The sequence below is a fragment of the Nicotiana attenuata genome, unplaced genomic scaffold, assembly GCF_001879085.1.
Source record: "Nicotiana attenuata strain UT unplaced genomic scaffold, NIATTr2, whole genome shotgun sequence".
Lineage (NCBI taxonomy): Eukaryota > Viridiplantae > Streptophyta > Magnoliopsida > Solanales > Solanaceae > Nicotiana > Nicotiana attenuata.
In genome coordinates this window covers 248148-264917 of record NW_017671450.1, presented here as the reverse complement: position 1 = coordinate 264917, position 16770 = coordinate 248148, and the positions used below count along the sequence as shown (strand labels likewise).

Genomic DNA, 16770 nt, shown 5'->3' with positions numbered 1-16770 from the left:
GTTTTGATGCTAAAAGTATGCAGAAGAAGGAGAGGAAACTCAGAAAATTGTAGTTAAAATTCTGAGCAGAATAGTGTTGTATTTATAGCCAAAGTTGGGTCTCTTCAGAATGGCTGTTTATGCAAAACGCCCACAACATAAATGCCATTACATAAATGGCCATTTACTCAATAATAAAGAGGGAAAATAAAGAGGGAAAATTGAAGAGGGTAGTTACTTTTCTGTTACCAAAACAGAAAAACGGATTGGATTTAATATTAATATTTTATTATTAAAACAAATATTTAATAACATTTCTGTTAATATTTTACTATTAACAAATAAATTTGGTCCAAAAAGTTAATCAATCAATCGATCATTTGACCAAACCCGAACCCGAAGCCGAAGCTGAAGCCGTAGCCGAAGCCGAAGCCGAAGCCGAGCCGAGCGACGACGACGACGGCGACGGCGCGAGGCTTGCCTTCTTCTCAACTCTTTAAGAGCTAGAAGAAGAGCAATTGCTTATATACCCATAAAAAACCTCTTCCTCTTCCAATATGGGACAATGCCCATTTGCCAAGGGAGGGGGAACTTAAAATTTCACTCAAAAATTTTATTTCCCTCCATTTCCCATTCACCCTCTTTTAAGTATTTAATATATTAATTAAATACCTTAAAAACCCAACAGAGTTGGGGTGGGGTGGGGTGTGGGGGTGGTTTGGTGGGGGTTGGTGGGATGGGGAATGGGAGGAAGGTTGGAAAATGTTTTCCCTTCTCTTGATAGGGAAAATATTTTCCTCCAATTGGAAGAAACATTTTACTCCAATTGGAGGAAAATGCATTCATGAGGAAAATATTTTCCAATACATTTAAGCCAACCAAACATAGAAAAATTGAAAAAAAATTTCCGAAAAATATTTTCCTTTGTACAAAACACACCCTTAAATGACTTTATCCTTTTAACTACTAGTTGCACACATTCTCATCTTAAGAAGATCTTTTCAATTATTGCAAATTTCTGGTTATTATATTCAGGTAGAGCATTGGCCACCTATCACATATCATATTCTTAACTAGGTTGACGTTAGGATATTGAAATTGAAAATGAAATAGAAATATGATAAATGAATATGATGACAAATTCAAAATCAACTAATCTTAAAATGGACGTAAATATGATGTTCATTCTCGTAATGATAGAGTTTAGTGGCATAGAAGTTTTACGAGATTTAATATTTCAAGAGGAAGTTTTTAAGATGACGTGGATAACTAGGCATGCATCAACATTTCAAGAGCATACAGAATGAACAAAAACATAGCAAAATTCGCGTGTAAATAAATTGCTGACATTTAGTTGCCGTTACATGTTATTTATTCTGTAGTATTAATTAATATGATGAGCAAAATACATGATAGTTAACAATAGTTAACCACTAATAATTGTAGTTAAATAAAGTGCCATGTGTCAAATAATTATTAGTCGGGTGTTTTGATGTCTTGTGTTTATCCCCTTCCCGTTATTTTTTGACAGGATATATAAAGTGAAATGTTATCAAAGTAACTCGTGCTGAGTATATTCAACAGATTAGACACTTTACCTAATGTTTGCACACAAGGGACGGTAGTTAGTTGGACAGAGGGATGGAACTTTGATGCTCCAAAACGTTGGTGCTTTATGGAATTGTGTATTCTGGAATGTGTTCAAAGTTTTATTGTGTGTCTCACACAACTTGCATTAGTTGTGTGAGGTTCCTTTTTGTCTCACAAATTTGTGGATCCCAATCTTACACTTCTGGGTCCACAAAAATTTGGGTCCACAAAACTGTAAGACAAAAAAAGAGCCCCACACAACTAATGTAAGTTGTATGAGACACACAATAAAACTTCTCCTGAAAATTTTTATTTTGTGTCTCACGCAACTGACAATAGTTGTGTGAGACCTCTTTTTTGTCTCACAACTGTGTGGTCCCAGAATTTTGTGGACCCAGATGTGTAAGAGATGGGTCCACAAATATGTGAGATAAAAAGAGGCCTCACACAACTATTGTAAGTTGTGTGAGACACAAAATAAAATCACTCCCTCAAATACATAAGTTACCCCCGAACTATGACCCAAATCCCTGTTACACACTTTCTAGGAACGAATATTACTTTACACACCCATCCTTTCTAAAGTGTATCTAATACACACTACTTTGCCCACGGGGATAGTGCGTGTTTTTTCTAACGAATTGAGTTGCGTGAACGGAAGAATTTTGTGTCAGATGTCAAGTTTTTTTAGCTTTTTAAAATTTTAAATTGAGTCATCTTCTTCTTTTTTTAAAATTCTGCCATAGCTACTCCTTGAACTCCACCACCCAATGTCCTTCTTCTCAAATAGTCATACCACGATTTCTCATATCTCTTCTAGTTGTAGAGAAGCTTAACTTGAGCTTTACCTATGGCGAAGTCGAATTTTCAGGAAGGGAGAATTTTCCGAAATTTTTTCCAATCACTAAAGCTTAGCTCAAGCTTGTGCACATTCTTTAATTTTAGAATGGATGATTTTTTAAATAGCTGACTTGTGGCGATGACAGTTATTGGCGGTTGAATTTTTACAAAAGTGAAATGAAAAATGAATTGGATCTGGGCTCAAAAAATTTGATTCAATTTTAGCGGAAAAGATGGAGTTTTGGGTGTTTTTTCTGTGATTTTTGTTAGTTAATTGTGGCTTTATTATTAAGTAAAAGGTGGAGGAAGAGACTATGGTGTTTGATGGTAAAAGAAGAGGAAGACGGCCATGGTTGATTAGATGAGGAAGATGAGGGGTACAATTTTAATTTTAATTATTTTATTTTTTAAATGACACGTGTCATTGTTTGATTGGTGCGTGATATTACACATATTCTGAAAAACTGGTTAAGAAAAAAATGATGTGTCTTGGATACACTTTGGAAAGGTTGGGTGTGTAAAGTAATATTCGTTGCCAGAAAGTGTGTAACAGAAATTTGGGTCATAGTTCGAGTGGCAACTTATGTATTTTGCCTTTTTCTTAAGATTCTTTCTCACGTTTATCAAAGAGTTACTGTTTCTCCTGCTGGATATGGTTTTCATGTTTTTGACACGGAGTAATGGAAAAATCAGTTGCCAAATGCATCTTTCATTTTTAGCACAACAGTGTCGAATTAGATTTTTACAATGATATACCTCTACACTCTACAATATCGAGCAGAAGGAGAACTCAGAATTCGTACATCCTATATATACCTACTAATTTATGATAAAGACATAGTTGAGTAAGGAATGAAAAATTTTATTTTGTGTCTCATACAACCAACACTAGTTGTATGAGGCATATTTTTTGTCTCACAACTGTGTGGGTCCCAGAATTTTGTGGACCCAGATGTGTAAGATATGGGTCCACAAATATGTGAGATAAAAAGAGACCTCACACAACTAGTGTAAGTTGTGTGAGACACAAAATAAAATCACTCGTAAGGAATGCTTTACCTCGCTTAGTGAGCCTAATCGGCACGAATCTAGATTAGTCCAGTGGGCTCCAATACTAGATGCTTAAAGTCTGGAGTGAAGAAAAAGAGAGGACAAAATACAAAATTGGCCATTTAGCAGAAACTAATTACATTCGCTAGCTAAAAAGTATATTAAATATGTACATTATAATACACATATATATAAAAATATACATTTTGTTGGCTATTTATTTAGAAGTAGCTAAAAATATACATTTCTAAAGAAAAAACTGATATACAACTACAACTTTCTACAATAAAAAGCATTCAGACATTGTGTTCATATAGGAGAATATCTTCTATCAGTGTCTATTTTCTTCTGTTTCCAGAAACAATTCCTGGGACGAAGGGAAGCTGAAATACATCTTCTATATTTAGCAACAATAAATAAATAAAAAGAGCAGTTCGGTGCACGAAGCATCCCGCATTCATGCAGGGTTGGTATAAAATTTCCACAAATGCTATCACGAGAACAATTCGATAATACATTTAGATGTTTAAAAGGAAAATAGCACATTGAAAAGTTCCCCACCTCTGAGACCCTCAAAATCTCCAACTTATATCGGATGCTCATGTAAACTCAGAGGATCTAAGGAAGACAGTAGCTAATGCTCATCATTCAAGCATGTAACCGAGTTGACAGAAACAAGTTCACTAGAATTTAAGTAACAGAAGTAATCTCCCTTTCTCCAAACAGATTTAGGAACAACTAACATGAACAAAGACAATATCTTTACAGATGACTATGTTAGTATTCAAGGAAAGATATATAGCAAAAATTTTAATGGGATGTTTCCCACAAGCTTCTAAAACCACAGAAGTTGCATGCTAGAGATAAGAAAACAACTTCCCAACGTTTTTTTTGATGAAGTAAGTAGATTCATTGCCGGCATCAAGAAGATGCAAAGCGTACAAAAGATGTGTTGTTAGCTTCATCAAACTTGTCTGTGCTATAGCAGGAAGCTAACAAGTTACAAAACTAAGAGACTAAGCTAATCTATTTAGAATGTTAGCTCTAGATGACAAAAGAACTAGTCTACGTGCATGGAACTAACAGATTAGCCAGTTGCATATTTCATTTTTAGCATAACAATCACGTATTATATTTTTACAAAATGATATTCCTCTACAGTTTAAACATAATTGAGCATAATGAGTACCCAGATTTCATACATCCTACCACAACAAATTTGTGATAAGGGTTAGTTAGTTCATTGATTGATATATGCAACTGAATGGAGAATCTCTTGGTAGGGAACGCTTTACCTCACTTTGGTGAGCCTAACAAGAGGAAATCCAGATTAGTCGGGCCAGTTGACTCCACTGTTGGCTGCCTAAAGCGAAAGAAAAAAGAATAACTGATATACAACTGCAGTCTCCTACAATGTTGATATTATATTATCTCTCTGGTTGCTGCTGCTGGTAAGGATCTATTCTCTCTGTTCGCCTTTTGAGCCGAGGGTCTTCCGGAAACAGCCTCTCTACTCCTTCGGGGTAGGGGTAAGGTCTGCGTACATTTACCCTCCCCAGACCCCACTTGGTGGGATTTTACTGGGTTGTTGTTGTTGTTGATATACAAGTGCAACTTGCTACAATAATAAGCAGTCAGACATGGGCAATATAGGAGAATATCTTCTACCATTGTCTATTTTCTTCTGTTTCTAGAAACAATTTCTGGGGGAAAGGAAAGCTGAAATGCATCTTTCGTTCAACAACAACTGTCCGGTATAAAATTTCCACAAATGCTATCACAAGAACAATTCGATAACACATTTAAATGATTAAAAATAAAATAGCACATGGGAAAGTTTCCCACCTCTCAGACCCTCCATATCTCTATCTAAGGAAGACAATAGCTAAAATTATCATTCAAGCATGTAACCGAGTTGATAGAAACACTAGAATTTATGTAACTGAAGTAATCTCTCTTTCTCTAAACAGAATTAGGAACAATTTTGATTTTTGACCAACATAAAGAAAGTTGCAAATAATTAACCAAGCTTTAGAACTGGAAGGAAGATTTCGGAATGGCATTGAATTATTGTATTCATTAAATCACATTTGTTATATGTGGTATAGTGATCCCAATATGAGGGGAGAGCAATTATAAATTTGTTGGCTATCGTTAGCAATTACAAGAAGGTAACAGTCTCATAGGACCATGGAACAATCAACAACATACACCGAGCTGGGATCTGTGCGATTTAGGTATTGCAATCTCTAACAGCTGCAGCAAACTTTTGTCACTCTCCACAAGCAGCTAAGCGTGACACAGAATGCATCCACAGTTTGGTTTATGGTAAACCTTGATCCGCTCTTTCCAAAATGATTGTAGAATACTCGTATCAGGGGCTTTGCTTCTAGAAACTGTGTTTCACAATGCGTAACGTACCCTCACTGGGATAAATAGTGCAATGACCAAAAGTATGAAGTTAAATCTTTCTACTGTATGAAAAATAACAAAAGCCAATCCCTCTAGCTGGCAAGGCTGTAAATATTTCCAACCACTCCAACAATGCTAACTACAATGGCCAATACTAACATGAACCATGACAAGATCTTCTCCTTGTGACTCAAACCAATCCCTTCTTTGCTCAACCTTAGAGCAATGAGAGATGGGAATGTAAAACCTAAAGAGACTGCTGTTGTCGCCCCTGTAAATTTGAAAGCAGTCCAAATATTAGGAATCATAGTTGATCCAAGATAGATGAGTGCCAAAAGAACCACAGTCAAAGCCAGACACCTCTTCCTACTTTCTGTGAGTGGTACTGATCCTTTAAATAACAGGACATCCACTGTCTGCCTAAGCGAGAAATGAATAACAGGGAAAACAAGAACTAGATGAAGAACATAGCCAACACGGACTATGTAATTTAAAGGCGTGCTGAAACGAATTCCAAGATCTTTATCAAAGTTAGTGAGCACATCAGATTCAGTATCCTTCCCGAAAAGTAAATAACCAGCTATTGCAGTAGAAGCATACACCAAAACACAGATAGCACTGGTAATCCGTCCAACCCGATTCATTTTCTGAGGTGACCGCCCTTCAAGCTCATTATAAATAGGCTGAACATTGAAATGACAAACATAAGCATTCGACATGATAGGTATCACCACAAGCAGGTCTAGGATCGCCTTCTTAGACCCAAAATCCGGGGTCATTCTCGGAGCTTCAATCTTCCCTTCAACCAGCTTAATAAATGCTATGGTGAAAGCAACCAACACAAATACAACCGCGAGAGCTACAGAAGCACCCGAAGTCAAGCTCAACGAATCGATCTTATCCAATGCACAGAGTGGTGCAAGAAAAATCACCAACATAACCAAAATCACCAACTTCCTATGATCCCACACTCCATGACCTAACCATTGATCAAAAACACCAATATGACGAAGCGAACCGGACAAAACATCCCCTATTATAATCAAATACACAACCAAAACACCAGCATTGTTAACAATAATGCAAATCTCAGATATAACCTTAGCTGTTTTCCCCAATGCAGCCTGAACAACCTCCCCATACGAGGACGCCTTGCAACGAACAGTAAACCGGACAAGCAATTCGACACTGATCTCAGACAAAATAGCCATCAAGAATATTAAGACAACCCCAAGAACCAAACCCAATACTTTCATTGTGGCAGGCAATGCCATAATCCCAGCACCAATAATAGTAGTTGTAAGATTAAAAACAGCACCATATATCCCAGACCCAGATTTCTTTTCACCAAAAATAAGGGGTAAATTATCAAAATCAATATCATTAGCATCAAGATCATCCTCAATGTTTGATTTTGAATACCCATCTTTAATAAAGTTATCATCTTTTAATTCTAACTCCACAAAAGATGAATTCTTGGAAAGCGATGTATAATTACTATCCATATTCCTGTAATAATATATTCAGAAATTATACGCATGGAGGTAAAAAAATAAAATAAAGGAAAACTCACGGAGCAGTAATGCAAACTATTTGGAGATGTGGGTTTTGGGATTAAATGATGAAAGCTTCAGTTTTGCGTTTGGAATTAGAGGAAGGAGGAACCCTAGATCTTGGGGTTCTCTCCTAATGCAGTTCAATTACTTTTATGCTTTATAACTTGTAAGATAGAACAAGAAAAGGTCAGAGGAATAGCATTCAGATTTGAGGTTCCCCATTGGCTGATTGAACTTAGAACTTTGCACCATAGTATTTCTATTCGGAAGCAGGACATATTATCTGTTTTTAGATTATAAAAACGGTTAAGGGCCTAAAATACCTCTCTACTATTAAAAATAAGCTATATCTATCCCCGTTTCACTTTTATGTTATTAAAGTCCCTGCCGTTTTACTCTGATTTTTAAAATGTCCCTCAGCCGTTAGTTTATTAATAGGGTATTAATTAATACACGTGTAAATATCATATTGGTCTAAAATCATCCGCCTAATATCTAATTAAAAAACAAGCCGACCCAACCCTTTTAACCCGACCCACCCCAGCCCCTCTAACTTAAATCCTCTTAGTCACCACCCTCTAACCTAAATCGATATGCAAAACTCAGAGAAGAAGAAATTAACTCGAAAACCCTAAGTCGTATAGCCTTCAGAAAGATATTGATGCTTCCGATTTATGCTTGTTCTTCTTTAGAAGGTAAGTTTATCTTCCATTTGTGTTTGTTTAAGAAAGACATTGGTGATTTTTTTTTAAATATTTTCGGTCTAGTTGATTCTTTGATTTTTAATCGTTTTATGCTTTTACAGTTTATGACATGAGCTCAAATCGACAATATCTATGTTGTTATGTGCTTGCATGTATTATTTAAGCTATTTTATGTTAGGGTTTTTATGGGCCGACATTATTGTGGAGATTCTTCTTCTATTGGTGGCGCCGAGTGTGATTTTGTGCCTTTTTCTGGCTGAGAATGTGGGGTTACAATTTGTGACTTAAGCTGTCGTTTTGTCTATATATGGTGTATGTTGGTCCCTTAAAGTAACAGAGAATCTGAGTATTTTATTGTTGGTGGGACTTTACTATTGTTAATATTTCTGGTCCCCTATTTTCAGTTCCCTTTACTATTGTTAATGTTTCTGGTCCCCTATTTTCTGTTCCCTTTATTATTGTTAATGTTTCTGGCTGAGTATGTTGTACGTGGTCCACCAAGTCACTATCTTTTTTATTCTTCTTCTTCTTCTTCTTCTTCTAATTTGTTAATTTTTTTCCTTAGGTTCTTTTATTAGCTCATGTGTAGGTTTATTTATTATTTATTTACTTTATTTATTAATTATCTTTGTCAGTTTACTTAATATTTTTAATAGCCACGCATTTTTCTACTTCTGACACAGTTGTTGGCCTTAAAGCTGGATCTGGATCATGATCTGGAGAGTCAAAGTCCGAAAATTCACTGCTGGACTGAGTGCTGGACTGAGTGTAAATACTTGATGTAGGTGTAAATACAAAGTTTGAGCCTTCACTTTGTTGATTAGACTGAGTAGGTTGACTGGCTTCAGGTGCAGTCAGCTCTATTTCTTCTTCATCAACCAAAGTTGTGTTATTTGTTCTTTTATATATATATATATATATATATATATATACACACACACACCCACACCCCCCCACACCCCCCCAGCTCTCTTAACTGGAAGAAGACAATATTTAACTGAATATAAAGTCTCTATAAGGAAGAATACTGTAATTTATGAGACTAGGATAATGTACATAAGTTCAAGAATATGAACTTCTCTTTGTGTCTCATTATCAAACACATGTAGTTATGGGATCATGCCAAAATGAAGGAAAGGTTGAGCCTTAACATACCTAATCACAATCTGTCCAATAACCACGTTAAACTCGTCTCGTTGCACCTTAATCTACAACAATGATAATAATACTATCATCAAGTTAAGGAAGGTACAACTATCGCATAACAAACAACAAGCTTATTTTATAATAAAATGGGCAGCATCTCCCTTATAATCTTTACTTTCTCCCAATTTGACATAACACCAACAATAACAAGAATACAATAATAACAACATGTATACATCATTTTCCAACCTTATATCTATCACAAAATACCACAAAACAGCCCACATACCCTAATCAGTTCATACACAAAACGACAACCCTAGTAGTGTCAAACAACCCGAAAATGTAACGACGAACGACCAGCCAACCGTCGCGCCCCCTTTTTCTCGCGAAATCGGGTTTATAACATTTTGTAGGACAACTCATTCCTTTTGGGAATTGGGTTTGATTTGAAGAGTCGCCACCTAATGATTAGGGTGCATTAGGACACCAAGGAGATTTGATTTGAGTAACCAGAGATTGGGTAAGGGCTTGAAATTATTCTAAGGGGAAGGTGTTAGGCACCCCTTAGAATCCACTAGTGTGGTTCCCGGCCAGACTATTGTTGTGAATTTAGGTGCAAATAACATGTAGGCAAATAAAAACTTCAAATAAGAGGGGATTTTCACATAGTGGTTTACAAATAAACAAAGTTTGGAAAGAACTTAGAAGAAAGAGTTTGAAATTTTAGAACAAAGAAATAAAGGGAAAGGGGGATCCTAGGTTTATTAATAATATGGATCACGCCACACAATGCCCGGTAATCACTCTTCGATGAGGGGCTACACGTGACATTATCGCGTGGTCATCATATCCATATCTACCCTTCCCACCCCATTAAGGTATTAAAGCGCGGAATGGTCTCGTTTACTTATTGCATGTTATTACCCGTCCCAATCCTATCAGTCTCGGAGGCGTTTAGGACTACTAATCCTAGATGGGAGGGGATATTAGGCTTATTTGTAGTTTCAAAGGCAAAAACTCTAAGGCGACATACAAAACATGTATTGCAAGTTGGGGAAAGCATATAACAAGCAAAGGCTCATATATACACCCTTTAAACAAAGAAGCACGTAATTAGCATGCCTTACACATACTGTTTAGGGTCTGATTAGATACAAAACATGAAAGAACTTAAAGGTTGAGGCAGACTGATTTATTACATAATTCAGATAAGAAGCCCAAATCAGGCCTGCCAGCTGGTTGTAGTTAATAGAACAAATTCAGTTTATAACTTTACCTAAGGCTTGCCTAAGTGTTGGACAAGGATCCTGTAGGCATGGTATCTATTTAATTCAGAAAGCAATGAAATAACAAGGTCTAAAATAAACTGAATACGTACTGGTTAAAAAGGGTAGTCAGGTTATTTAAAAGAAAGGCAAGTTTTAATGAAGGTTATATGTTTTGCAACTAATAGTACCCGTTATTACTGATTTTAGCTCTATACGCGAATGAAGCGATTCAGATACGATTAGGAGGTCCTATAGGCATAGTTTCTAGGCGTTGTTGATTTTAAGCCTTTGCAGATATGGTATAAAATGCAGAAGACTCGTTTTTAAACCTATGAACATGATATCTAGATGCAGAATTAGTTGAAGACCTATGAGCATGATATCTAGATGCTGAATTTGTTTAAGACATATGAACATGATATCTAGGTGCAATTGAATGTTTAAGACTTATGAACATGATATATAGATGCAATTGAATGTTTAAGACCTATGAACATGATATCTAGATGCAGAATTAGTTGAAGACCTATGAGCATGATATCTAGATGCTGAATTTGTTTAAGATCTATGAACATGATATCAAGCTGCAATTGAATGTTTAAGACCTATGAAGATGATATCTAGATGCGGAATTAGTTGAAGACCTATGAGCATGATATCTAGATGCTGAATTTGTTTAAAACCTATGAACATGATATCTAGGTGCAATTAAATGTTTAAGACCTATGAACATGATATCTAGGTGCAATTGAATGTGCAGATCTGGGCAATCCTGTAGGCCTGATTTCTATATGAATATAGTAGTCTTATGATCATGATTTCTATATGAAAATGGATATACAGAATTCAGAAGGACCTATAGGCATGATTTCTATATGCATATGCAGAATTCAAAATACCTATAGACATGGTATCTACCCTTTTTTGCATACATAGTTACCCTCCTTTTTTCACTAACCATCCCCAAGAGTTTATTATAAATTATTACAGCCCGGAATAAGGTAAAAATGCATCAGAAAACAAATAAATAAAAGTACAACCAAGGAGAGCCTGATTCAGACTTCATGTCTGAAATATGAGGTAAACCAACTCCAAGAGATCATGATCCGAAGCCTTTCTCCCATTTGAGTGTGTCAAAGCTCCCTAAGAGCCTCAATGGGACTCCCGGCAATGCTCACACCCAGATGTATTATTAGAACAGGGACAAGTGTAGTGTGGAAGGGCCAGCCCTCAAGTGTCCAAGTTCAGAGGGAACTCAAAGGGTCCCAAGGCAAGGCTCACAAGAGCGGGGCAGAACTTAAAGACTAAGAAAGTGTGCAAGTGCAAAACAGAATGTTGAAAAGGGAAAAGGAGAGGGAAACAGCTACAATTAAGCACACATAAGGGGTTCAGGGGAATAGGGAGGTTGTAAAGAGCCTATTGCTTAGGCAAGGGCAGACTTTAGGCATGCCCAATAATGGAGAGTGCTAGCACACCTATAAGCCTACCAAAACACATACTATTAGAGGCTAGGATCCCAGGGGATCAAGTTTGATTCATGGACAATAACTTGCAGTATTGCCATGCCCCAAACCATAGCTTAAACATATTAGGGGGGCAGGGCTTCGGGATTCATAATAGAACAGGCAGAAAGAGATCAGTATGCTAGAATAAGTGTTGAACTATACAGAAGGAGTAAGCACACAGGGATACAAAAGCAGTAAATAAACATATTGTTGTGGTGCTAAAAACCTTAAATCGGGACATACCAGTTTCAAAGAAGAAAATAGAGAGAAAGGAAGCAACAGGTCTTGTAAACAGGCCACAGTACAAGTGACAAGAGAGTGTACTTTTTAGTGTAAGTGTAAGTTCAGAAGGACTACGAGTGATGGATGTCTTTGTGTTAATGAAAGAGTCGAGTACTTATAGTGTGAAAAACAGGAAGAAATAAGGTAAGAAAAATAATTATGGAACTGGGTGTCAATTGAAACAATTAGTACAAGACTTCCTTTAATTAGGGAATTCAGACTTAAACGGTAATGAGCAAAAAATTATTTAAGGAAAGAGATCAAATAAGCACCTTGTGCAAAGTAGGCAGTTAGGGGTAAATACATAGGTGTTTATTTAGGGGAGGAGTTTTGAAATACACGATCAGAACAAAATAATGTAAGAATCAATTAGTACACAGTAAATCAAGGAGTCCGAGATTTGTAATTATTGGTCCATGAATAAACCAAGTCAGAAAGGCTAGGGAAAGTTTTCGACTCAAACCAAGTAACAGGAAAATCAGCAAACAAGGAAAGAAATCAATCAGACTTACACAAAGGGAGTCTGAAATTAATCAAAATTTGAAAGCCATTTTAGAGGGAAGTTCAGCACGTATAAAGAGTACACAAGTATACTAGGCTGAATTTAGGACAAAGAAAGACGTCATGCAAGTGCAAAATCAGTAGGTAGTAGACTATAGGATCATGGTAGTCTCATAGGTCAGCAATGTAGAAGAGAGAGAGTATCAAATAGCATACAAAGGGTCCAGTAGAAAGATTTTAGAAGAGTTTAGCAGGGAATCAGAACCATACAGAGAAACAAATGTCGAAACAAAGATTTTGAAGCCTAATTAAGTAGTAGATTTCAGAAACTCGAAATAGATCAAAGAGGTTAGTGTTTTGAAATCAAACAAGTTCAGAGATGAAGAACAAGCAAACCACATAGCCAATGGTCTCAAAACTCGAATGAATCCCCAAATTTAGGATCCCTACCATCAATCGAGTGCAGAGATGCAAAACAAGTAATCAAGGAAGAAGATACTAACGAAACAAGTTCAGAGGTCTCAGAAAAGAACTGAGACCTTTAACATGCTCTTTCAGTAGCAGAAACTCATGAGAAACATAGTAAAAGAACAATATGCGAAACACAGTAGAAGAACTAGTAAGAACACAGTAGAGGAAACATACAAAGAAACCTAGTAGAGGAAACTAATAAGAACACAGTAAGAGAAACATATAAAAACACAGTAAAAGAAACTAAATAAGAACAATGGTAAGAAGAAAAACATATAAAGAAAACACGGTAAGAAGAAACTAATAAGAAACATAGTAGAAGAAACACATAAGAGAAAAAGAAAAAAATCAGAGAACATCTAAGTNAGGCTAATCCCTGCCTCCATACTTGCATGAGGCTAATCCCTGCCTCCATACCTGCATGAGGCTAATCCTTGCCTCCCCATTTGCATGAGTCTAATCCTTGACTCCATGAGTCTAATCCTTGACTCCCTATTTGCATGAGTCTAATCCCTGACTCCTTGAGGCTAATCCTTGCCTCCCCATTTGCATGAGTCTAATTCTTGACTCCATGAGGCTAATCCCTGCCTCCATACTTGCATGAGGCTAATCCCTGCCTCCATACTTGCATAAGTCTAATCCTGACTCCATACCTGCATGAGGCTAATCCTTGCCTCCCCATTTGCATGAGTCTAATCCTTGAATCCACGAGACTAATCCCTGCCGTGCCCCCTTTCTCTCGCAAAATCGGGTTTATGACATTTTGGAGGATAACTCATTGCTTTTGGGAATTGGGTTTGATTTGAAGAGTCATCACCTAATGATTAGGGTGCATTAGGACACCAAGGAGATTTGATTTGAGTAACCAGAGATTGGGTAAGGGCTTGAACTTATTCTAAGGGGAAGGTGTTAGGCACCCCTCAGAATCCACTAGTGTGGTTCCCGGCCAGACTATTATTGTGCAAATAACATGTAGGCAAATAAAAACTTCAAATAAGAGGGGATTTTCATATAATGGTTTACAAATAAACAAAGTTTGGAAAGAACTTAGAAGAAAGAGTTTGAAATTTTAGAACAAAGAAATAAAGGGAAAGGGGGGGGGGGGGGTCCTAGGTTTAGTAATAATATGGATCACCCCACACAATGCCCGGTAATCACTCCTCAATGAGGGGCTACACGTGACATTATCGGGTGGTCATCATATCCATATCTACCCTTCCCACCCCGTTAAGGTATTAAAGCGCGAAATGGTCTCGTTTACTTATTGCATGCTATTATCCGTCCCAATCCTATCAGTCCCGGAGGCATTTAGGACTACTAATCCTAACGGGGAGGGATATTAGGCTTATTTGTAGTTTCAAAGGCAAAAACTCTGAGGCGACATACAAAACATGTATTGCAAGTTGGGGAAAGCACATAACAAGCAAAGGCTCAGATATACCCCCTTTAAACAATGAAGCACGTAATTAGCATGCCCTACACATACTGTTTAGGGTCTGATTAACTACTAAACATGAAAGAACTTAAAGGTTGACACTGATTTATTACATAATTCAGATAAGAAGCCCAAATCAGGCCTGCCAGTTGGTTGTAGTTAATAAAACAGATTCAGTTTATAACTTTACCCTAAGGCTTGCCTAAGTGTTGGACAAGGATCCTATAGACATGATATCTATTTAATTCAGAAAGCAATGAAATAACAAGGTCTAAAATAAACTGAATACGTACTGGTTAAAAAGGGTAGTCAGGTCATTAAAAAGAAAGGCAAGTTTTAATGAAGGTTATAAGTTTTGCAACTGATAGTACCCGTTATTACTGATTTTAGCTCTATGCGCGAATGAAGCGATTCATATTCGATTAGGAGTTCCTATAGGCATAGTTTCTAGGCGTTGTTGATTTTAAGCCTTTGCAAACATGGTATAAAATGCAGACGACCTATGAGCGTGATATCTAGATGCAGAATTAGTTGAAGACCTATGAGCATGATATCTAGATGCTGAATTTGTTTAAGACCTATCAACATGATATCTGGGTGCAATTGAATGTTTAAGAGCTATGAACATGATATCTTGGTGCAATTGAATGTTTAAGACCTATGAACATGATATCTAAGTGCAATTGAATGTGCAGATCTGGACAATCCTGTAGGCATGATTTCTATATGAATATAGTAGTCTTATGATCATGATTTCTATATGAAAATGGATATACAGAATTCAGAAGGACCTATAGGCATGACTTCTATATGCATATGCAGAATTCAAAATACCTATAGACACGGTATCTACCCTTTTTTGCATACATAGTTACCCGCCCTTTTTCACTAACCATCCCCAAGAGTTTATTGCAAATTATTACAGCCCGGAATAAGGTAAAAAAACATCAAAAAACAAATAAACAAAAGTACAACCAAGGAGAGCCTGATTCAGACTTCATGTCTGAAATATGAGGTAAACCAACTCCAAGAGATCATGATCCAAAGCCTTTCTCCCATCAGAGTGTGCAAAGTTCCCTAAGAGCCTCAATAGGACTCCGGGCAATGCTCACACCCTAATGTATTATTAGAACAGGGACAAGTGCAGTGTGGAAGGGCCAGCCCTCAAGTGTCCAAGTTCAGAGGGAACTCAAAGGGTCCCAAGGCAAGGCTCACAAGAAGGGGGCAGAACTTAAAGACTAAGAAAGTGTGCAAGTGCAGAACAGAATGTTAAAAGGGGAAAAGGAGAGGGAAACAACTACAATAAAGCACACATAAGGGGTTCAGTGGAATAGGGAGGTTGTAAAGAGCCTATTGCTTAGGCAAGGGCAGACTTTAGGCATGCCCAACAATGGAGAGTGCTAGCACACCTATAAGCCTGCCAGAACACATACTATTAGAGGCTAGGATCCCAGGGGATCAAGTTTGATTCATGGACAATAACTTGCAGTATTGTCATGCCTCAAACCATAGCTTAAACATATTAGGGGGGCAGGGGTTCAGGATACATAATAGAACAGGCAGAAAGAGATCAGTATGCTAAAGTAAGTGTTGAACTATACATAAGCAGTAAGCACACAGGGATACAAAAGCAGTAAATAAACACATTGTTGTGGTGCTAAAAACCTTAAATCGGGACATACCAGTTTCATAGAAGCAGATAGAGAGAAAGCAAGCAACAGGTCTTGTAAACAGGCCACAATACAAGTAACAAGAGAGAATACTTTTGAGTGTAAGTGTAAGTTCAGAAAGACTACGAGTGATGGATGTCTTTGTGTTAATGAAAGAGTCGTGTATTTATAGTGTGAAAAATAGGTAGAAATAAGGTAAGAAAAATAATTATGGAACTGGGTATCAATTAAAACAATTAGTACAAGACTTCCTTTAATTAGGGAATTCAGACTTAAACAGTAATGAGCAAAAATTATTTAAGGAAAGAGATCAAATAAGCACCTTGTGCAAAGTAGGCAATTGGGGGTAAATACATAG

General features: G+C 36.9%; 1 protein-coding gene across 1 annotated transcript; it reads right to left on the bottom strand.

Annotated features, from left to right (window-relative positions):
* Positions 1–5497: 5497 nt before the first annotated feature.
* Positions 5498–7712, bottom strand: LOC109208367 (probable sodium-coupled neutral amino acid transporter 6). The gene has a single exon (XM_019371470.1). The coding sequence runs from the start codon at positions 7374–7376 to the stop codon at positions 5964–5966; it is 1413 nt and encodes a 470-aa protein (XP_019227015.1). The 5' UTR covers positions 7377–7712; the 3' UTR covers positions 5498–5963.
* Between the last annotated feature and the right edge of the window lie 9058 nt (positions 7713–16770).

What these genes read in the sequence shown, in the direction of transcription:
- LOC109208367 (XM_019371470.1), bottom strand. Translation starts at nt 7,376, where the DNA reads ATGGATAGTAATTATACATCGCTTTCCAAGAATTCATCTTTTGTGGAG.